Source organism: Phoxinus phoxinus (assembly GCF_949152265.1).
Source record: "Phoxinus phoxinus genome assembly, chromosome: 5".
NCBI lineage: Eukaryota > Metazoa > Chordata > Actinopteri > Cypriniformes > Leuciscidae > Phoxinus > Phoxinus phoxinus.
In genome coordinates, this window is record NC_136880.1 from 25,782,805 (window position 1) to 25,806,757 (window position 23,953).

General features: G+C 38.4%; 1 protein-coding gene across 1 annotated transcript in view; it reads left to right on the top strand.

Annotated features, from left to right (window-relative positions):
• grin3ba (glutamate receptor, ionotropic, N-methyl-D-aspartate 3Ba) overlaps nucleotides 1-23,953 on the top strand; it is a 51,021-nt gene that overhangs the window by 22,484 nt on the left and 4,584 nt on the right. Inside the window, exons 2-7 of the mRNA XM_079611833.1 lie at nucleotides 3,324-3,961; nucleotides 12,972-14,064; nucleotides 14,567-14,712; nucleotides 16,479-16,594; nucleotides 19,170-19,321; nucleotides 23,553-23,717. Coding sequence (XP_079467959.1) covers nucleotides 3,324-3,961; nucleotides 12,972-14,064; nucleotides 14,567-14,712; nucleotides 16,479-16,594; nucleotides 19,170-19,321; nucleotides 23,553-23,717 — 2,310 coding nt within the window. The remainder of the gene's footprint in view (nucleotides 1-3,323; nucleotides 3,962-12,971; nucleotides 14,065-14,566; nucleotides 14,713-16,478; nucleotides 16,595-19,169; nucleotides 19,322-23,552; nucleotides 23,718-23,953) is intronic.

Sequence of the window (23,953 nt, forward strand, 5' to 3'; positions counted from 1 at the left end):
CTAGTTGTCAAAGACCATCTGGATCTTTATAACTTCTTTCACTATTAATACCATTCAAAATATGCCTTTTGTTCTGTATGATAGATATTTTACCAGGGCACCAATAGTGTGAATGGACTTTTTTTCTGTGGGTTTTTCTTCTGCCTTTTCATGTCACAGGCAGGTCAGGATTATTACCCTGTGTCAATTGCACTGTTAACCCATTTGGTGGAAATGACCCAAAATCAGATAATACGCCCTTTCTTAAAGAGATGTATCACCAACATTTTTTGTCATCATATACTGTGGAACATAAAAGTCCATACAATGGAAGTCAATAATCACCAAAACTGTTTGGTTACCAACATTCTTCAAAATATTTTTTTAATAATGTTTAAAGTCATACAGGTTTAGATCGACATGAGGATGAGTAAATTGTGACTTTTTTTTTTTCATTTTTGAGTAAACTCTTCATTTAACACTGAATAACCAGCTAGTGGTTCAGACAACCTACTGACTAGTCATTTATGAAAAATATGTGGTTTTGCAAATCATCGTTATGCAGTGGTATTGCTGAATTGTCTCTATTTTGACATAATTAAATGCAGAAGCTATGAAACATAATTTCAAAATTAGGTACCGCACAAGCTTATCAGCTATCGAAGCAGAAATCATTGGGTTTTACAAGAGTTTAGCGTCTGTTTCAGGAAGATATACTGTAATTTCCAATTTCTCAGCTCAATTATGGTTTGTTTATGGATCAGGTGCCGTTGCTGTGTGAGAGTGACAGATAGATTCAGCACGTCCTTCTCTACACCTGAACGATAATTTGATGGCCAAACTATTGTTTGTATTAGTCTGCAAAACCTGTATTTTGCCGTATTGGATATTAATGAAATGTTACTCTACAACATTTGGGCCATTTATGAGCTGTCAGTTAAAAAATAGCACCCATTTATTTCTCCCTGATGTTAAGACAGATTGTGAAAATTGCTCGCAAGGTGTGGGAAAAGTGGAAATGGAAATAGACATTTCCCGCTAAACTTCCTAGACCGAGAGAACAAATCAAACTGCTCATGCTGTTCAGAGGCTGTCAGCGTGTGGATCCATTTAGAAGTGAGAAGGCTAATGTCCTACCGAGCACAGGTATTGTTTGGAGGAGCGGCTGCTTTCAGATCGATTGAGCAATGAGAGGCTTCAAGGCTGAAGGTTTGCCTTCACATAGAAGGTGTTTGTTTGTTTGCTATTCACCTGGCATCACCTGGATATACTGGTAAATAAAAGATAAGGCAGCCCCGTTCTCTCTTCTTATCTAAGCTCCCATATGTACGCAGCACAATCCCGGGACCCCCTTGGTCCGGTTCTATTTTTTTAAAGTCCTATTCTTTTGTTTCAGCAGAACTTCGACACCAAATGAATGGTGTGTTTTTATATTTTGTCTTCAAATTCATCCTGTTTGGCATCACGGCATGGATTCGTCAGTGTGTGTGCTAATTTATGTGTGTCCTAAGTAGTGAAAGTCACAGGGACGCGTGTCAGAGCCGCTGGCGGTAATGTTATTCCAGTCACACAGGTTTTAACTTTGCGTGGGGACTCCTTCAGCACCGCGGCCCCGTGCTGCTCACTCGCAGCCCCCCACCAGGTTCAAACAGTCCCTCTCCCTCTCAGAACACACAAGCATCCCATATTTCACTCTCACGGCACATTCATGCACGCCTGCCTGTCAGTCCACATCAAAAACAGCAGAGAGTCTGTGTAGAGATGGCCAGGAGCTATTTCGGATGAGAGCTGACGGCTCTTCCGCACTGTTTTAGTGTCTGTTTTTCATTCAAGTGATTCAAATGTTTGCGTCCAAGATTGCGTCTATAAAGGAGTGTTGTTTTCAGGGTTCTTGAGTATGAGGCCATCAAAAGTTCAGAGTAAGTAATATATTCCTCTATTTGCCTATAAGGCAGCTTTAGGAGTTGGAAGTCACAGGAGATCTAACACTCTCTCCAGACTTCCCTCTTACTTATTCAAACGTATAGTCAATAGGGAACACAATACGCATTTGCAGCCTGAAGATATATGTATTTTATGGTGGGGTTTGCTTTTTGTTTTGATGAGTCAGTGTGAAGACCTAACTAGGGGTACACGACTTGGGGGAGGATTTTTTTTTCCTTAATAAAAGTTGCAATTGTGATTTTAAAATGATATTATATATATATATATATATTTATATATTTTTGTTCTTTTTTCAAACTTCAGGTTGGCTGTGTTTGTTTTTAGAAATATACAATTTGGCCAAACATTTTGTGATTTATATATCATATAAATAAAAATAATAGTATAAAAATTTAAATAAAAACATTAGAAATATTACTATTGTAAGATTTCACTTTAAAATAAAAAATCGAGTATTCAAATTTTCTCATAATAACGAGATGCTATCATTAAAACAATGTATTTTTCTCAATAAAACCTATATTTGCTTTTAATAACGAGATGTTGACATTAAAATTATGTTTTTCCGTAATAACGAGATGTCGTTAAAACGATACAAAAACTATATGCTTTTCCCATTATAACGATATATAAAATAGTTAAAACCACATATTTTGTACGGGATGTGAAAACTTGAGAAATAGGCCTTTATCACGGTCCACGTTCAAAAAGTTGGAAGCTTTAAATAGTATTGAAACTTACAAACAAGCTTGTAGCCCATAGCACAGGATTGTTGTGATTTATTGATGTACAGTTCATCACAGATACTTCACATCAACCACAGTTTATAATAGTTTGTCGGGTAATGGGTATGATGACACAAATAAAAATGTTGTGTTATTGTGACACATATTTCATTAATTAAAGGCCTACTTCAGAGTCTGACCATCTTTGTTTATTAATGACATGCAAGAATGGAATACAAACAACATATCACACTGCGCAGCATTAGAATTAGACGAGATTATTCATTCCATTAAACATCAATGATGAGTTATTATGAAAAAAAAAAAAAAGTTTTAATGACATGCATCTTGTCATTACGAGAAAATATGGCGTTTTAAGGAGAAAAATATCTTGTTTTTAATGACAGAATCGTATTATGAGAAAATATATTGTTTTAACAACATAACATCTCGTTATTATGAGAAAATATATTGTTCAAACTATATAACATCTCGCTATTACGACACAATTGAGTGGAAAAAATATGTATGTGGCAGCATGTGAAACCATAAAAACAAACCTCATAGTTATTTAATTATATCACACAACCTTTGTGGTTTGATAATCGTGGTTTTATTTTCGATGAATCACACAGCCCTAGACCTACAGTAACTGTGTATGTTCTCTGGTTTCAGAACCGCTTCCATTTGCAGATGATGACACGTACTCCGCCTTCTGCATTGTCGGAGCTGCTTTTAGCGGTGTTGCTGAAGGGAGGCTGGCAGGGTGGAGCGGCAGTTCTTTGTCCGGGAGGTGGGAGCACAGTAATGCTGGAAGAGCTTGAACAGTGGGGTCACTTAGGCTTGGATGGAGCCCACTGGCACCTCTGGGAGACCCTCAACCTGTCCAGACTGGAGGAAAATACAAGCGAAGACAAGGTGATGGAGCTCCTCTCACAGCTCCTCAGCAGGACTCCTTCTGCTCCGGCGTCTTCCGTGGTGCTTTTCAGCTCCGACCCTGAATGTACGGCCACAGTGCTGCGCAGTGCCCACCAGTTGAGCGTTGCATTGCCCCCCATGCACTGGATCATGGGATATCCGCTTAGTCTTGATTCTCTACACTCCATCGGCTCCCCCCTGGGTCTTCTGGCTTATGGGGAGGTGAATCGCAAGCCCCTGAACTTCTACATTAGGGATACCCTGCAGCTCATTGGCAGGGCTGTGTATGCGGCGACCATGGTGAGACCGGACCTGGCACTCATCCAGAACATGGTCAACTGCTTTGACAAGCCCAATAAACATGAGCTACCCTCTTCTGGACAGTACCTTGCCAGGTAAACGTGTAACTTTTTCCAGCTAAGTAGCTTACTAAGTAGCAAATAGATTCTTATTATTGCTTACACACTCAAATAAAAAAAAACACACAGTTAGAGAAATCTGACACTCAAGGAGCAAAACCTCAGCCCAGATCTGCACAACCAAAACTATTCTCAGCCTCGCTATTTTTTGCAAAACACTGAACACACTTCTCTACATTAGACACAGAAATCTAACATGTCACTTCTTTGCCATTTCAAGGCACTGCTTTCCTAAATACCACACCTATGAACCAATTTATCAAATACGTACAGTCATGGCCAAAATTGTTGGCACCCCTGGTAAATATGATCAAAACTGGCTGTAAAAAATAAATCTGCATTGTTTATCCTTTTGATCTTTCATTCAAAAAATTGCCAAAATTCTAACCTTTCATTGAAGCAAGAGAATTGAAAGTGGGGCTAAATCACATTATGAAATAAATGTTTTTCTCCAAAACACGTTGGCCACAATTATTGGCACCCTTTTATTAAATACTTTTTGCAACCTCCTTTTGCCAAGATAGTTTTCTCCTATAATGCCTGATGAGTTTGGAGAACACCTGACAAGAGATCAGAGACCATTCCTCCATACAGAATCTCTCCAGATCCTTCAGATTCCCAGATCCATGTTGGTGCTTCTTCTCTTCAGTTCAGCCCACTCATTTTCTATAGGGTTCAGGCCAGGGACTGGGATGGCCATTGCAGATCTTGGTTTTGTGCTCAGTGACCCATTTTTGTTTTGATTTTGATATTTGTGTTTGGATCACTGTCCTGTTGGAAGATCCAAACATGGCCCGTTATAAGATTTCTAGCCCCGGCTGTTAGGTTTCGATTTTTTATCTGTTGGTATTTGATCCAATCCATGATGCCATGTATCTGAACAAGATGTCCAGGACCTCTGGCAGAAAATTAGGCCCACAGCATTAAATATACAGCAGAGTATTTAATTTTACACATGGGGTACTTTTTTATCCCTGTGTGCACCAAACCCATCTTAAGTGTTTGCTGCCAAAAAAGCTATTTTTTTGTTTCATCTGACCATAGAACCCGTCCCGTTTGAAGTGCCAGTTGTGTCAGGTACTTTTCAAACGTTCTATGGACAGAGGAACCAAAAAAATAGCTTTTTTGGCAGCAAACACTTAAGATGGGTTTGGTGCACACAGGGATAAAAAAGTACCCCATGTGTAAAATGAAATACTCTGCTGTATATTTACTGCTGTGGGCCTAATTTTCTGCCAGAGGTCCTGGACATCTTGTTCAGATACATGGCATCATGGATTGGATCAAATACCAACAGATAAAAAATCGAAACCTAACAGCCAGGGCTAGAAATCTTATAATGGGCCATGTTTGGATCTTCCAACAGGACAGTGATCCAAACACAAATATCAAAATCAAAACAAAAATGGGTCACTGAGCACAAAACCAAGATCTGCAATGGCCATCCCAGTCCCTGGCCTGAACCCTATAGAAAATGAGTGGGCTGAACTGAAGAGAAGAAGCACCAACATGGATCTGGGAATCTGCAGGATCTGGGGAGATTCTGTATGGAGGAATGGTCTCTGATCTCTTGTCAGGTGTTCTCCAAACTCATCAGGCATTATAGGAGAAGACTCAGAGCTGTTATCTTGGCAAAAGGAGGTTGCAAAAAGTATTTAATAAAAGGGTGCCAATAATAGTGGCCAACGTGTTTTGGAGAAAAACATTTATTTCATAATGTGATTTAGCCCCACTTTCAATTCTCTTGCTTCAATGAAAGGTTAGAATTTTGGCAATTTTTTGAATGAAAGATCAAAAGGATTAACAATGCAGATTTATTTTTTACAGCCAGTTTTGATCATATTTACCAGGGGTGCCAACAATTTTGGCCATGACTGTAGGTGCTTAATTGCAAACTCAACAATCAGGTGAAAGCTCTATAGAAAGGCAATGGGTGAGTTTACCAGTCTTCAACAAAAATGGAAGGCAACATTGCAGGAAGAGGGAGAGTGAGGATGGGAGGTGGAGCCCGTGAAGGAAGAGGGGTAGGGAGAGGAAGAGGTATACCTGGAGGAGGACGTGAACAAAGAAAACGAGGACCACGTTTATCAGATGCGATTCTAACAACCTTGGTTGACCACGTTGTAAACCAAGGGTTGACATTAGGAGAGCAATAACGCGATAGGTCTCAGAGAAATTCAAACAAACACCCTCGATGACCACACAGTTTTCAATAATAACCATCAGGTCTCTCTATCAACACTGGTGGATCCTCAAAAACATCACATACAGATGAAACAACTCTACTGAGTGCTATTACAGAAAGAAATTCTGAAAGAGTAAAAGATGAATATGTGCGTGAATATGTGCAGGTGAGTAATGTACACTTCAGTATTCTGAATACACAGAAACTTTTAACATGTAAAATCTATAGTAGACCCATATTGAATTACAAAATATTGTCTTTTTTTCCCCAGAGAGATTTGCTAATTGGTGCTGATCCAATCCCATATGAATTTATCTTCATAGATGAGGCTGAGTTTAACCTGACAAAAGTAAGAAGAGAGAGAAAGATCATTGCCCACAGAGATATTTTGAATGTCCCTCAATGTTCGCTGCAATCAGGCAGAATGGGGTCCTCCACCAGACTGCCAACTTAGATTTTTACAACACATACTCACATATTTAGACAGACTACACAACATTGTCACAGCAGAAGACCAAATAGATGCAAAGCAAATGAAATACATTGTCATCTGGGACAATATATCTTTCCACCGATCTGCTCTGGTCCAAAACTGGTTTCATGAGCATCCAAAATTTTAACTCCAATACCTTGCACCATATACTCTCCCTTCCTTAAACCCATTGAAGAGTTTTTTTCGGCATGGTGATGGAAGGTTTGTGACCTAATTGATGCAGGGTATGTGCAAGGATGGATTCGCCATTTATGAAGATTCTTCCCTCGCTGTCTTGTGAGAAAGGACATAGCCTGTGATGTGGGCGAAGTGCTATGGCCAGATCCAGCTAGACAAAGGGATTTATGTTTATACTATATTCTATTGAGAATATGTTCTGATTTTCAGTGCAACTCACATTACCTTTGGAAATGCATGGCTGTATTGACTGATTTAACAATGCAGAGATAAATAAATATTTTCATCAATGTGCAGTACTGGTCTTGTGTGTTGTGTTTGGTCAATATATCATATCCTTTACTCTAACAATATCTCTAAAAATCAAACCCAAACTATATCATTAGAAGAGTAGAAATGTAACAAGTGTTTAAGATTGAGCACAGCAGTGTAAGTGGTTTAAACAGAATCAGATGTGCCTTTTAAAAGTGTGTTTGTGGATGGGTGAATTGTGCAATCTTTTGACAAAATATGCCTTGTTTTTAAGAGCCGTAAAAACACTGTATTTAACTATATTTTCATTTTCATAAGTGTAACAGTCTAGTCTTGTCAGTCAAGCTTTATACAATACAGATAGTTTCAAAGCAGCTTTACAGTGATAACAAGAAAATGATGCATTTCGGCTGTTGTTCATTTCCGTTGTAAAAATCCTCAATTATTAGTTAATTTCATCTATAAAGCAGTTCTGCAAAAAATAATGACCATCGTCCAGTTCCGTTCTCACACAACCGCGGCAGTACAGTCGGATCAATCATATTATTCAATATTAAGTAGCAAAACTGTTCATAAACAGTAGCATTTCCAGTAACAAGCTATTTTTCCAACACGTAAATATGAATGTAGGACAAAAAACATGGTTAATGGGGGGTACCTGTGGAAAATGTTGCCTATTAGTTATAATATGACATAAACAACTGCAATGTAGCGTTTAGCAACATTTCTGTTGATTGTCACATTATAACTAATAGGCTACATTTTCCACAGGTACCCCCCATTTATCATGTTTCATATTCCTGATTAGTGTGCAATTTCTATGTGACTCATGTGTGGCTTATATGAACCCATGGTCTTCAAGACCAGTTATTCACAATAAAACTGGAGATTGTGTTAGAGGATATAGTGAAATAAATGTATGTGCCTTAAAGAGTCAAGTGTCATAGATTACACAAATGTGTGCAGCCCTAACACGCTTTTTTTTTTTTTTTTTTTCACAAGTAAACCCTATTTACCATGTTTCACATTTATGATTAATGTGGAATCTGCATGCGACACGTGCGGCTTTTGGACCCCTAGCCTTCAAGCTCAATTTCCTATAGAATATTGTGTTAGAATTAGACATTATTAGCGAAGGAAACAACTATGCATGGCCTCATTTATTAAATGTATGTGTCTCAAACTTAGAGTCAAAATATCATAGGTCACATTATTGTATGCAGCCTATGCAAACTGCAAATTAAAGCTCTGTGTCACGAAGCATCAATTTAAGGATGCAGTGTGTAGATGTATAATGTTTTGCTGCCAAATGTCACTGCTAATGGTTTACATTTAAAAAAGGGTTATTTTTCAAAAACCATAATTGTCATGTGATTCCCAGTATAAAGCTTTTTAATCTTGTATCATCTTTAAAGACTATCATTTTTCATATTATGGATATTTTTAACACAGTACATTAAAGGATATTTTCAGTATTTAATTTTTATCAGTATATTGTAGTCTAGCTAACTATTCGGTCAAAAGTACCGCTTTGTTGTAGTTTAACTGTAGATTATGAGCAGCCTGTAGCTCATCCAGCTAGAGTTTTAAAGTAACTTCACCAACACAAGTGTCTATCCTGGCAGTATTTTAAGTATGATACGTAATCAGGAATTCATTTGTTTTCTAATCCCGCAGTGCAGTCATTTCAATTAAGCTTTAACTTCACCTTTAGTGATTAGTGTGCATAGACATATTAAGCATATTTTACATTAGGGGAATTATAAGGCAGTAAATTCTCTCCGAGGAAAAGAGCTGTATTAGTATTCCAGCCACTATAAAGTTACAGGAATATTCTGTCTCGAGTCTCACGACTGCAGTATGGTCTAAAGTTATTTTTCTGATTGAACCACCGGAGACTTTAAAATGCAATTAACAGACTCATTTTCAATACATTTACTCCTTAATCAAAACCATATACATGTGTGCATTTACATACACCGTCAAGTTAGCAGTTACAGAATGATACATTCTCAGTAATATGGAAGTCTTTTGTGACAATTCCGTATCCTCTTCACTCACTTTCCTCAATAAGCAGGACACAATCCTTTCTGCATTCAGATTGCCAGGCTCTTTCTTCATCTTCAATGCCAGTGTCCAGTTCGATGTCAAGAGCTCACAGAGCAGTCCTGTCCACTGCCTCTCAGCTTGATGCATTGTTATCATCGTGTTAGTGGAGGAGGCTGTGGGAGGCTTTTCTATTAGAACACAGAACAGAGATTGTAGATCTAGACTCGGGATGAAAATATTTACAGTTTCTCGCTCAAGACAATAATCTGGGAGGAATTGCTGTTTTTTTTTTTCTTTCTTTTTTTTCTATATTATTATATATTGCTTCGGTACTATTTCTCACAAATAAATGTTTCAATTTATTAATGTAAATAAATAAAAAATCGAAATGGAATCATTCATACTGCGTTTACTATTATAAAAAATATTTGAGTATAATTATTTTTAAAAAGTTAGCAATTGGCATTTCTGTATGTTAGATATTTATACTTGTATCTCCATACATGTAGCTAATATATATATGTATAGCCTATATTATATATTATTATTATTTTAAGGTTAAAAATCTATAGGCAATGCAAATATTAAACTGATAAGATCGGTTGAATTAAATGATAGTAAAATTTATTTAAATGAGAACACATAGTCAAAGGATTATGTTAACTGTATTGCCTTGGTTAAACACGTATTATTAGGCATGTTAAAATGGTTTTGTATTATTCATATTTAAATATAAATATATAAACTGGAAAACAAACTGTAGAGTTTTGTTTGTATTGTGATCTAGTCCCTATTTACACCACTTGAAAACTCTTATCACTGAAGGCTGGAAGGAAGCCGTACCTATCTGCTCACTTCTACAAATTAGTTTTTTTTTTTTTTTTTTGTGGAAAAAAAAGAGCAAAAGCACCCTCAGATGTAAGATTAAAGTGCCGCTGTTATATGAGTCTTGCTCAGTTGAAAAACTTTTTTTAAATGAAGGGGAAAAAAGACAGAGGACCCCTGAGATTTAGCACTGGATTGAACGCACTGATGTAATCTTTAATATTCACCTCACAGAGTGAGAATCCCCCCCCACCCCCAGCCCCATGTAATGAAATGTATTTGCTCTGAGAAATGAGTGTATAGCACAGAAGCACAGAATCTGAAAACAACACAACACACGGGGATTATTGGTTCTCTGAGGTGCTAATGCTTTCTGAAAGTTTAATAATAGTCACACGGATAGAAATCTCAGTTAGGAAATCCGCTTTTGCACTGGCTAATAGTCAACATAATAGTGTGGCTAACATATTATCCCCTGTCTTTTAACTTCTGCTTTCACACCAGATCAAGTGTTCTCCGCGGGTCAAACTAGGGCTATCAGGAGAAATTAATGATGCAGGCAATCAGTTTTTCAGCTTTTATTTTCTCTGTTCTCCTCTGTTTTAATGGAAGTGTGCAGTTATGGTCACACAGAGAGGCATATCATTTATGGCCTCATTTAGCCACACATCACAAGCCTTTTTCACTCGGGATTTTTCATCTTCCCTCGGTGACCCAGACATTGCCCAGCAAACCTTTGACTGCTCTACATCCCCAGCAGATTTATTGATGAAAATCGATCATTGAACTAATTCATGACGTATACTCTGCCATAAAAGCAGTGTGGCTCGGATGTGTAAGAAATCACAATTATGTGATCTATGCAGAACATCACAGGAGTATAATATCCAGAGCTGCATGGTTATTCACCTATAAACCATGCTCTATTTATATATTTGTTTGTTTACTACTCACAGATGGATGTTAGCTAACAGCACGAATATGGTGACAGCTCAGCGGTTAAATACATTGTCTGAAAAAGGTCATATATTGGTTCAAAAGATTTAGTGTGATTGATTCAGGTTTCTCAGGTCATAATCCTGTACTTTTGTCTTGGAAGAAAGCCTTGAACTTCAGTGGGCTTCAAGAGTGATCTATATTTCCGTCTGTTCTTATTCTTTTCTCCTGCATGCTTTGAAACATATTGTTTGAGAATTAAAGATTAAACATTTTGGAATGTAATTTTAAAAGGATAATCATTGTGCCAATCAGTTGCTCTTGAATAAGGAATAATTATTTAAATCTTGGCAGACGCACCATGCAGCAAATTCTTTTCAGCGCACTATGTGACAGCTGTGGCACTTCTTTCTATGACAGTTAGATATATATATATATATATGATCATCTAGAGGTGTAATTTTCGTTTAGTATTCAAGGGGACCTGGGTTCAAATCCTTATTTCACACACACACACACACACACACACACACACACACACACACACACACACACACACACACACACACACACACACACACACACACACACACACACACACGTTTTATGTTTCATGGGGACTTTCCATAGACATAATGATTTTTATACTGTACAAACTCTATATTTTATCCCCTTACACTAATAATTTTCCTAACACTACCCATCACAGAAAACTTTCTGCATTTTCAAAAATGCTTAACTTAGTATGATTTATTAGCTGTTTTCATCATGGGGACCATATGTCCCACAAGGATTTCAGATATTGCCATCTTTGTGGGGACATATCCCCATAATGTAGCGTTAACACACACACACACACACACACACACACATAGACACACACAGACAGAATGAAAGAATGTGATAATCATTGGACATTTTCATCTCCTTTTGTGCTCTATAGGGAATAAAGTCATCTTACCCTTAACGTAAAATAGGCTGATGATAAATATAATTGTTTCAATATTATTCCAAAATTGTCTTACCTTTTCACTGTAAAAATTACCATATGTCTAATTATATATTACTATATATAAATCTTTTTTTTTAATTAAGCGAGATCATTCTTTATTGATACCATTGCTCACACAGTTGCTTCATGGATTCTATGTATTCTGTCGCTTATATAAAGTGATGAATGGACTTTGTTCACAAAAACGGTAAACTGCACCTTATGACTTTTGTAAGCTTTTTTTTTATTTTTTTTTATCTGAGGCTGTTCTGTGTGGTCATTCAGCAAAGCATGCAGCGACAGTGAGATTCCCTGGGCGGTGAGCGTGCGCTGAGTTCCTGTGCAGCTCACACTGCTGTTTCAAACACGCGATCGACTGAGCAAATGGCATTTTCACACAAGGCTGACATTTAAACACTAAGGTGGTCTTGTCTTTTCAAAATGGAGAATTTTGTCAAAGGCGATGAGCTTGGAACACTGATAATATTTTTACTTATAGTGGACCTAAACCCTGTAAATATGGACAATGGACATACAGTATGAAATAATAGTCAGAAAAATCTAATTTTTTTAAATCGATCAGTTTATTGAACACTACAAAATCTAAATAAAAATTGCAAATGTGCTTTTTTTTGGCTATCATGTTTTATTGCTCATATAGGAGAATATGGAGCTCATGCTTGAGGAGGAAAAAAAGACCTCAATTTCATTCAGAGGCCCAAACTCTAGCAGGCTACTTACATAAAATGCATATTTTGTCATTCTACAGTATATCTCCCAATAATATGTCTTGGTAAGATGATATTTAAATGCAGTTTTATGATCAAAGCTCTAGTTTTTATTGTGGGGGGCAAACATATAATGCAATGTAATGATGATTGAGAGATGTACAAATATATGTTGTTCAAAAGCTGTATATTCATTTGACTAGTTTTCACTAGTTAGCTCCTCTTGTGTAGGATTCGGTTAGCTAGAGATTCAGCACAGAATATTTAGCTCTGCCATCTCATCACTGTCTTTTCCTTTGCTGGATGCATATATATTCCCCTCACAATTCTCATGTCCCTGCTGTGCTCAGGTTCTTGTCGAACACTTCGTTCATGGGGCTGACAGGCCCGGTGCGAGTACAGCGCTCGCTCTCCAGGGTCCTTACCTCCCAGCGCTTTCACATATGGAGCCTACAGCGGGACCCTCTGGGCCAGCCAAGTTGGGTGACCGTGGCAAGCTGGCAGTCGGGCCGTCTGGATTTAGAGGAACAGAGCCTGTGGCCAGGCATGACCCAGCACCACCGGGAGGGCGGCCCAGGGATTAGGCTCGGGGGCCGCTGGCAGGCAGGACTCCCAGTGGCGGGGAGCAGATTGCGGGTCGTGATCTTGGTCGAGCACCCGTTTGTGTTCACACGGGAGGTGGACGATGAGGGCCAATGTCCAGCGGGTCAGCTGTGCCTTGACCCTCAAACCAACAGCTCTGAAGTCCTCAACCAGCTGTTCAGAGAGCTGGAGCAAACCAACAGCAGTTCACTGCCAACTGACATGCGGAAATGCTGCTATGGATACTGCATTGATCTGCTGGAGAAGTTAGCCGAGGACATGCAGTTCGAGTTTGACCTCTACATCGTAGGCGATGGGAAGTACGGGGCGTGGAAAGGGGGTAGATGGACTGGTCTGGTGGGGGACCTGCTCAGTGGCGTGGCTGATATGGCCGTCGCCAGCTTTAGCATCAACTCCGCTCGAAGCCGAGTGATCGACTTCACCAGCCCCTTCTTCTCCACCAGTCTAGGGATCCTGGTGCGCAGCAAGGACACAGCTGCACCCATCGGTGCTTTCATGTGGCCGCTTCACTGGTCCATGTGGGTGGGTATCTTTGTGGCACTGCACATCACAGCTCTTTTCATCACCCTATATGAGTGGAACAGTCCGTTTGGCATGACCCCGCATGGACGCAACCGCATTAGGGTCTTCTCTTATTCGTCTGCCCTGAATCTCTGCTATGCCATTCTGTTCGGACGGACCGTTGCCAGTAAAACTCCAAAGTGCTGGACGGGCCGCTTCCTCATGAATCTTTGGGCCATATTTTGCCTGCTGGTTCTGTCCAGTTACACGGCCAACCTAGCAGCTGTCATGGTCGGGGAGAAGACCTTTGAGGAGGTGTCAGGGATTCATGATGTCAAGGTAAAACACTGCATTTCATCTTGCATTACTAAAGAAATATATGACATATTTTATGTAATATTGTGAAATATTACTACAATTTTGAATAATTGTTTTCTATTTGAACATATTTAACAATATAATTTATTCCTTTGATGGCAAAGCTGAATTTTCAACATCATTACTCCAGTCTTCAGTGTCACATGATCCTTCAGAAATCATTCTAATATGCAGATTTTGTGTGCAAGAACATTTGAACAGTACACACATATTTTATTTTTGTTGATTGACTAAAACTGTGCTGTATGTCTTAATGTGTATCCCTTAAAATTAGAGATCTTGATACTTTAAATTTAATATGGTGAATGTCCTCAAAAAACTGTTTTTTCACAATTGTAGATGCACATGTCGAAAAAACTATAGTAGAACCACGGTGCATTTTGGGACTATTTTTGGAAATGATGGGATTATGTTTTCAAACCTTTTTCACACAGTCAGTTCACTTTTCATTGCTTTTTTCAAGCTCCATCACCCGTCTCTGGGGTTTCGCTTCGGCACAGTTCGAGAAAGCAGTGCTGAGGACTATGTGAAAAAGAGCTTTCCTGAGATGTACGAGTACATGAGGCGCTTCAACAAGCCCACCACTCCGGATGGAGTCTCTACACTCAAGTAAGTGTTTGAACCAGGAGAAGAAGAGACAACATAACTTGAGCAGTGGTGGAAAGTCCAATGAAAAGGTAACAGTAAGAGAAAAAAAGAGAGCGGTTGTGAAATAATCAAGCTGAATTTCTGTGCAGCCTTGAATGAAAAACACTTGCAATAAAGTGAATTTAGAAAGCTATCATCATAAAGACTGGCACTCACATAGACACATTTATTTTCTGTTAAGGCAATAAAATCAAGTGGTGTTGAGCAAGAGTGCAACATGCAGAAAACAAATAAGGCTTTGAAAGGAGATGGGCATCTTGGAAAAAGCCTGAAGGGAGTTGAGCTCAGTAATTGCACAGTGCGGATGGAGACACAGGCAACAAGCAGCCCAAAGGCCGCAGGCTACTACTGCAACAATAACCAGGGTCACAATAAGAGGGCAACGTGTCAGTTTCTACAACCTCAAAAGCTTTCGACACTCCCGTGGGTCTGCTTTGTATGACGCCGAGTTAAAATCATTTCTTTTTCATGAGGAATTATGCGCACCATCCAGCTCACTTGATTTAAACCAACGGAGTCGACAGCAACAAGTGTCAGCTCTCCAGGCTTTCTGTCTGTTGTATCGGTTTCCATTCATCCTTGAAAGAACAGACTCCAAGGAGAGAAGAGAAGAGAGGCAGTCACTCTCAAGTCAAATCTAAACTTGCTGAATGAGGCTAAAGGTTCTCTTCAGAGACGAGCGTACGCTTACAGGCGTGCACAAACACACACACAGCGATTCATCCTCAGATTCAGGCTCCCACATAGTGCAGTATTTTTACTTTGTACTTCCTGTCTTTTATGATTGATGCCAGTTTTCTTCCATGTCAGAAATCCTTCTGTTCGATTCACAGGAGACACCTTACATGGTCAGCATTTTAGAGTTGAGATCGCTGCCATAGTTGGGAGCCATCCTTTTTTTAGGACAAGCATCCTGGTAGATTTTTTTTCTCTTTTCTTTAAAAGACGTTGTGTAAGAGTCTTAGTTTGATCCTGCAAAATTTTCCTGCACTTTATTTTCTGTCACACTTGAGGTAAAATGGAGGTCAGCTCATATGCAAGCATTGCCTCACACTATTCACTGATAATTCAGCATTTCTTCAGACATAAACAACAAACAGTAAATGATATCACGCTCTAGGGCTTTGGTTTTTAATAAATAATAAATAACAAATACTGCACAAAAATGGAAATATCCACATCCTCAGGTCAGAGTTCCCCAAACTTGAATTCCCTGACGCATCTAACATGCAAAAATGTCTTTGACTATAGCTACAATCAGTATTATGAGACAGATTGTGGAATTATTATTATATATATTCTTTCATTTTAGGGTGATGTAATCCATGCTGGGTTTTTGTAATTGGCTTTGTTAAGCAGTTGGCTTTATTAGGCAGTGTTATTAGTGAAAGCAGCTTGTATTTATTATGCCATCCATATTGATAAGTTCCACTATAAACCTCTTTGTGGAGAAAGCCTTTTGCAATGTACTACTCAAAAATTGTTTGGAAAAAATATGTACACACACACACACACACACACACACACACAGTATGCAAAATAGCACTTTCTATTCAGTAAATCGAACTAAATCCTGAAGATTTAAGCAGTTTATAGCTACAGGGTTTGGTTCGGGCTTGTTGTAATCAACTTTTAAAGTCATTTAAAGTCAACAGTAATTCATTAGCACAAGTTTGGCTGGCGGTGTGTTTTGTTTGGCTCTGACTATCCTCCTCTGTATGTTGAAGGACAGATCCCCCTCAGCTAGATGCCTTCATCATGGATAAGGCTTTGCTGGACTACGAGGTGTCGATAGATGCAGACTGCAAACTCCTGACTGTAGGAAAACCATTTGCTATTGAAGGTAAGGACTCTTGTGCCACTGAGCAAATTGCTGTCATTGAGAAGGCTAGCACCTTTGGGCATGTCACATTGAATTATATTAGCTTGCGATACAAAAGCCTGTGAAGTTCTTCTTTAAAAGGGCACAAGGTGTTTCTAACACTTTCTACAGATACATTAGAATTCCACCCCACATTAAGACCCGTCCATGAATTCACCTCAAGGCTGTTGTAATTACCCTCCAAATTGAAGCAAGTCAAGTTTGACACATGTCATTTCATGCGCGAAAGCTATTACAGGGTGTAGATGGGTTTCATGGCAGTCACCCAGGCATGTCCGCACCTCTCATCCGGATGTTATCTCCTGCTGCATGCATAGGAATTTTCCCTGCTATCTGCCAAAAGCTTTCCTCACGCCTTTAAGTCCGCTTTTTATTAGATGGATGATCAAGACTAAACCATCACTATCACGTCTTCTGGCCCGAAATGGACAGCTCCGTCAGGGTCTGTAAACCCTGTAAATAGCGTGGAGCATAATCAAACCATGTAGGCGAAAGACTGGAGTCAGGTATCTAAGGTTGTCACAATAAAGGAGCGTGTTCAATAGCAAATTAGTTTTTGCTGCAGTATTGTGAATTGTGAAATTCCTCTATCTATCTATCTATCTATCTATCTATCTATCTATCTATCTATCTATCTATCTATCTATCTATCTATCTATCTATCTATCTATCTATCTATCTATCTGTCTATCTGTCTGTCTGTCTGTCTGTCTGTCTGTCTGTCTGTCTGTCTGTCTGTCTGTCTGTCTGTCTTGATATTAATATAAATTGTATAGATGGATAGAAAGATAGACAGATACAATTATATATAATTTGTAATTAGTTTAAATTTAATTTCTGTATTTTAAAATATTTATTTTAACATCTGTAAAATCTAACATTTAATTATCTGTCTGTCTGTATATAATTATATATATAGATTTTTTTCATTTTTCGTATAGTTCTATTACATTTATTTTCCAATTTTTGTATTATTATTTGGTACTGAATTATGGTACTTTTTGAGGTCCCCTACAGGCATCAGTTCAATACACAGGCTTTGCTCAAATTGAATGAACACCCTTCAACCGTCTTTTCAGAGTGGACCATGTCCTTTTAACACTGCTGGAGAATCCCGTATTGTATTAGTTTGCACTGCACACTTTATGACTGCCTGGATCCACTCCATTAAGAATATTCCAGCATGCCCGCCGGTGCCCCCTCTTCAAAGAGTTCAACAGCACACATTTATTGGTTGTAGAGGGCTGAGGAACAAAACACAGCAGTGGAACTCAGTAGGAGAGGACAGACGTTTATCAGAATTCAAGGGATGTTGTGCCACGTGCTGAAAGGAGATTGGGGGGGGGATTGCTTGCCAGTTGCCAGGAGTGATGTGTGGGTTTGCCGGTGAGGCGAGGGCTTTGATGAAATTTGTGGATGTCAGAGTTGCGCTCGTATCTCTCCGGCTGCCTGGCTGCAGAGACAGACGGTACATTGGCACGGGTTGCCAAAGATTCATGATTGTTCCTTCTCAAGGCTCTCTGACATATCAACAATAGAGGTATCAATTCACACAAGAATGTGGATGGTCTCTTTAGCAAAAACCCCACAATGATCATTGGACTGGCTGTCCTGTATGTATTTGTCTAGATTATCAAAACACATTTGTCTAAAGAGTCTTGAAAGCTTTATGTGGGAGATTTGTTACTTTTTTAATATTAACAGGATTTAAGTTAATGTTTTGCAATAAGGTTCACTTTGTTAATGTTATTTAATGTATTACCCATCGCCTTGTAAGCAATGTGTGCACTTAAAGGTACACAATGTAAATTTTGGCCCTAGATAAAAAACAAAGACTAGCTGTAGATGTTACTGAAGATGTTACCCATTAGATACGGTACTTCCTTGAAATAAATTCCAGCACAGCGCTACAACAACCATTATGAAAGACACAATAATGTTTTACAATGAACTCTGTTAGAGAGCTGCATATGGCAATTCATCTGTTCAATAAAATACCTTACTCACCTTTGAGTAATAAATGGCATCTCTGCATCACTTTTACAACATTTCAAATCCCTCAGTTCTCGCCTTCTTTGAAAAGCCAAGCCAATCTTGATTCTCGTTTTATTACGAGCTCTGTCGGAGCTCAGCAGACTCTCCTCAGTTTGGCGTAAAAAAAACTAAAAAGTAAGGTTCAAGATTTAGCTGCTCATATTAATTAAATAAAAGGCCACTTACAGTAAGCTTATAAAGTACACTTTCGTGACTGTTTCTTAACACCCTTAAGTACACTTAATAATTGTCAAATTTAAGTTTTACATAAAAAGTCCATTTTAAATAATTGTTTTAATAATATTTTGTCATGCGTTAAAGTAGTAAACCTATTTTTATGTGATGCCTAAAATATAATGTTGCTTCTCAAGCCTCTCTGACAATGAGAAATAGAGGTGTCAGTTCACTCTAGAATGTGAATGTGGTCTCTTTAACAAAATCCTACTAAGCTGAGCTGAGCTGTATGTGTAAATTGTTGTTTTGATATTCGTTGTCTTCTCAGGTTACGGGATCGGGCTGCCCCAGAACTCCCCTCTCACCCGAAACGTGTCTGAATACGTCAGCCGCTACAAGTCTGACGGTTACATGGACATGCTGCACGACAAGTGGTATAAAGTGGTTCCCTGTGGGAAGAGGGTTTTTGCTGTGACAGAGGTGAGCCATCGAAAAAGAAAGGCTGAGAGTGTGCGATACAGTATATGTGTGCGTGTCTGTTCTTGTTTCAGGCGAGTGAGCGGCTTCTGCCCTTGACCAAGTTCCTCTATGAATCCGACAGGCTCTTTTCCCTCTGAAAAATCCTTTTGTTTGGAATTACTGTCTCCTGCAGTTTAATAGCCGTTCAGTCAGAGCGACGCCGGGCCACCACAATCCATTTTCATTCCCAAAGGGCTCCATGTCAGCCGTACCGCCCCACACACCTGAGGCTCTGAGTAGCAGCAGCCAGCGCACTCCATCAATGGAGTCTCAGTCAATAACCTCCCAGGAGTTGTAGCACTCCTGTAAGACATTGTCTTGTACAGTCTGGCTTCATTACCTAGCTGTGGTTATGAATGGGGGGCTTCATGAGCACAAGCAATGACATTTGTTTTCGGCCCCTGTGCCAGCTGGAACTCATCTCACGCTCTTCCCTCTTGCACTGGAGCCAAGCTGTCCTGTCACCACAGACACAATGTTGTAAAACCACTACTTCGCTGTGCAATAAATTCTGCAAACAAGCGTACAGGATCGACTGTGAGGTCCTCGCAGTCAGTCGTCCCCTTTGAATGTTTATTCTAGAGCTGTTTATAGAAGGAGTTTCAAATGCAAAAAGCAGCATTTTATTTCCTCAACGTAATGCAGTCTTAATTAAATTACTCAGGATTCTTCAAACAGCATCTTGGTTCGTAGCCAGATACAAAGATGCGGGGATGAAAGCGATGGGGAATTTAAAGCAACAATCCGACATTAAGTGCTGCATCTGGCATGTTCTCAAAATAAATGAATAATTAAATTATGAATAAAAAAAATGCCAGTATTTGTACCTGAATAATGTTTGTTGTTCATATTTGAAGCACTACTTCTGTATTTGTGCCAACAGCGTATAAAGCCAAAGACAAAGACAAATAAATATTTTTGTCTAAAAGAGTAACTTCAAAGCTTTATGTGGGAGTATTGTTACTTTTTAATATTAGCAGGACTTTAGGTATTTATTTATTTTTAAAGCATTAAAGCATAAAAAAAATGTTGCCAGCCACTGCCAGCATTTTTGATAATTTTCATTAAATTTACATGGCCCCCAGAATATTTGGTTGCATAAATATCTGAACATGTAATATATATCAACAGAGAGAAAAGACCCTCTGCTTTAAAAAAATTAAATAAAATAAAATAAATAATGTATTCATGTATTCTTTATTTATCAACACTTGTAAGTTTCATTTTTAAAAAAAGCAACACTGTGAAAATCTCATTATACACCAATGGTAGGGAAGCATTGTCTCATAAATAATGGAAAATTTCATCAATGGCAGGGAAAGAGTTAATGGATTAGGTATCCCCTTGTGAAAAATAAGTGCGCTTAATTGTATTGAATGTGCAATTGAAGTGTGTATCTTTAAAAAGGGCTTAAAGGCATGGTATAATGCCCTTTTCACAAGATGTAAAATAAGTCTTTGATGTCCCCAGAGTGTGTATGTGAAGTTTTAGCTTAAAATAACCTCACAGATAATTTTATATAGCATGTCAAAGTTGTAACTTTTTGAGGGTGAGCAAAAACGCACCGTTTTGTGCCTGGCAATTTAAATGCAAATGAGCTGCTTCTCCCGGCACAGGGGGCGGAACTTCAACAGCTTGTGTCCTTTTACCTCACAAAGAGACATGCACTGAAAATGTCAATGTTTATGTTCAAACCGGAGTCAGACAATAATGGAGAGACTCAAGAAGTGACATGTAGAATGTAACAGGACATTTCTGAATTTAGATGATTAATTCGTTTATGTGTAGTATATTCTAGTCATTGATTAGCATATTCTGTCATGATAATCTATAAATCGCATTCCTGGGGGCGGGGTTTATGTAAATTTTAGGGTTGGTGATGTCACTAACCCGGGAGGAATGTCGTGTAGTCCCTACCAGCCGTTTGTTGTAGTCCTTAAAAAACGATTTCTTTAAATTAAAAGCAAATATCTTCCTTTGCTTTGAACTTTGAGCGTTGTAACTTTGCAGATTTTGTTTATGCTCAAACAGCAACATTACACACTAACTAAAGTTAGAAAAGTGAAATCATAATCAACCACCCCTTTAAGAAACATAGTCATGAAAGTGTAGTCTCATCTTTAAGAAGTGCACTTTCTAATAATGTCAAATTAATTTTACTTTAAAGTATATTTTAAATCATTATGTTGTAATAATCTTTTGTCATGCTTTAAAGTACAATATTTTGATGTGTTGACTAACATACTGTATTATAGCATGTGTAGAGTAGGCTACTTGATTATAATTTTATTTGTAGTGTGCTATCCAATATTACATTTAAGGCTAATATATTTTACTAAATTACAGATTCACCATTACAGTTTGTAATTACAAATATATATTACACACATGACATACAAAGAAATTAGGTTAAAGTATATTTTAGTTTACCATAAATGCTTGTTGATATGTTCAGCAGTACACTTTAACCAGACAATAGAAGTAATAATGAAATTACATATAAAGATGTACTCGAGTCCTTTTTAAGTGGGTCCAAAAAAAAACCACTCTAAAGTTTATCTAATTGCATTTAATATAAATTTTGACTATTATATATTTTCGTTTTACATTGTTCACACGTATAAGTATTTTCTTTTAAACTGTATTATTTCTGTTATTAGAACTCTTTTGAGTATTAACATTAAATTAACATTAAATCCATAACTAAGATAGATAGATAGATAGATAGATAGATAGATAGATAGATAGATAGATAGATAGATAGATAGATAGATAGATAGATAGATAGATAGATAGATAGATAGATAGATAGATAGATAGATAGATAGATAGATAGATAGATAGATAGATAGATAGATAAAAAGAATATAAAAAATAAATAAATCTGAATCAGACATCAGAATCAGTTATCAGTTATTGGACATTAAAGAGCCTAATAGCAGCAGGCGGGAACGACTTACAATGCCGTTCAGTTTTACATTTTGGTGGAATCACCCTGTCACTGAATGCACTCTGCCGAAACACCTCTAAGGCATTTAGTGCTTATCATTGTTCATGATATAGTTTATTTTTCTCAACATCCTCACCTCCTCCACTTGCTCAACCCAGTCCTGTGTGATGCCAATGATGGAGCTTGCCTTTTTAATCAGTTTAGTCCTGTCAGATGTGTGTGCGCCCACCCCCCAGCACACCACACCACAGAAGAGAGCACTAGCCACCACAGTCTTATAGACGGTGCAGAGCTTGGCCAAATCTTGAAAGATAATATACCTCATTGTATACCGTTATCTCATTATTTTAATGAAATCAGAGCAGCCAACATGAAGTGCAGTGAGCACTTCATCTGGTCAGTGGCACTGGCACGTATGCATATGTATGCATGTGCATTTAGCCACTATCCCATTCTGTAACACTCTCTTGGGAACTGACATCATGATAAAGGGCTGGAGCCAATCCTGTTATGTGCAGAGAATGAACACACTCACAACAGAGGTGGCAGGACTGTGATGAACTAAACATGGGACTGCAGTCTCTCTGCGAGTGCAATGTTAGATGGCCAATGAGTGTCTCATTTTGCACGCATGCTCCACACATATGAAGGACAGGAAGTGGAATATTTCCCCGTTCTCAGCTACTCCAAATCCGCATGACTTTAATTTCAATTATAACGGCAATACTTTATAAAATTGTGATAGTTCTCTAGTCAGCAGGACTCCTCCCTCCAGATCAAAGCCATTGCAGGGGAATGATGGATTCCTTTGTGTATGTTGGGGCTTCCAACACCCGAGGGGGAAATAATGATGGGACAGGCACAGGGAGGTCTATAGTATACACGGAGAGAGCAAACCGCTAGGATTCACATTTAATGAGAAAAAAAAGAGCACTGGTAAAGCATCTACTGTAATATGAAATTAAATATTGGTGATTCATAGGTTGCTCGCAAAAAAAAAAAAAAAAAAAGACATTTCAGCAGAAACTACATATACATATATAAAATCACCAGTTTTACAGAATCCCTTGATTGCAGGTGGACTTTCTGCTATTCTTTTTGATGATGCTACTTGTGGATTTTATTTTTAAAAAATTATAAACCCTCTGGGGGAAATGTGCAGTCATCATCAGAACTGCAATATACTGTGATCCTCTCTTCTGTGCTTGTGTGTTTTATATCTTGTTGTGTATGTGTGCGCAGACTCTGCAGATGGGTATCCAGCATTTCTCGGGGCTGTTCGTGCTGTTGTGTGTGGGGGTTGCAGGTGCTTTACTCACTCTGCTGGGGGAACACACTTTCTTCAGATTCATTCTGCCTCACCTCCGCCGCCAGCAGAGATTCAAATACTGGCTTCACACCAGTCAGGTGAGTGTGTGCCACCATATGCTACAACTCGTTTTCTACAAGAAGAGTTTAAGAACCTTGCTGTATTTTTGTGTAATTGATTAAGAGAAAGTACACCGCCATCTTACTCCGTAAGACCTCATGCTGTGAATACGAACTTCCCAGGAGGACTTGAACGCACCAAAAGTAGTGTCTTTACTTACACATAACCATATTGCTTAGTAAATTGATATACAGTATATATATATGTATATATA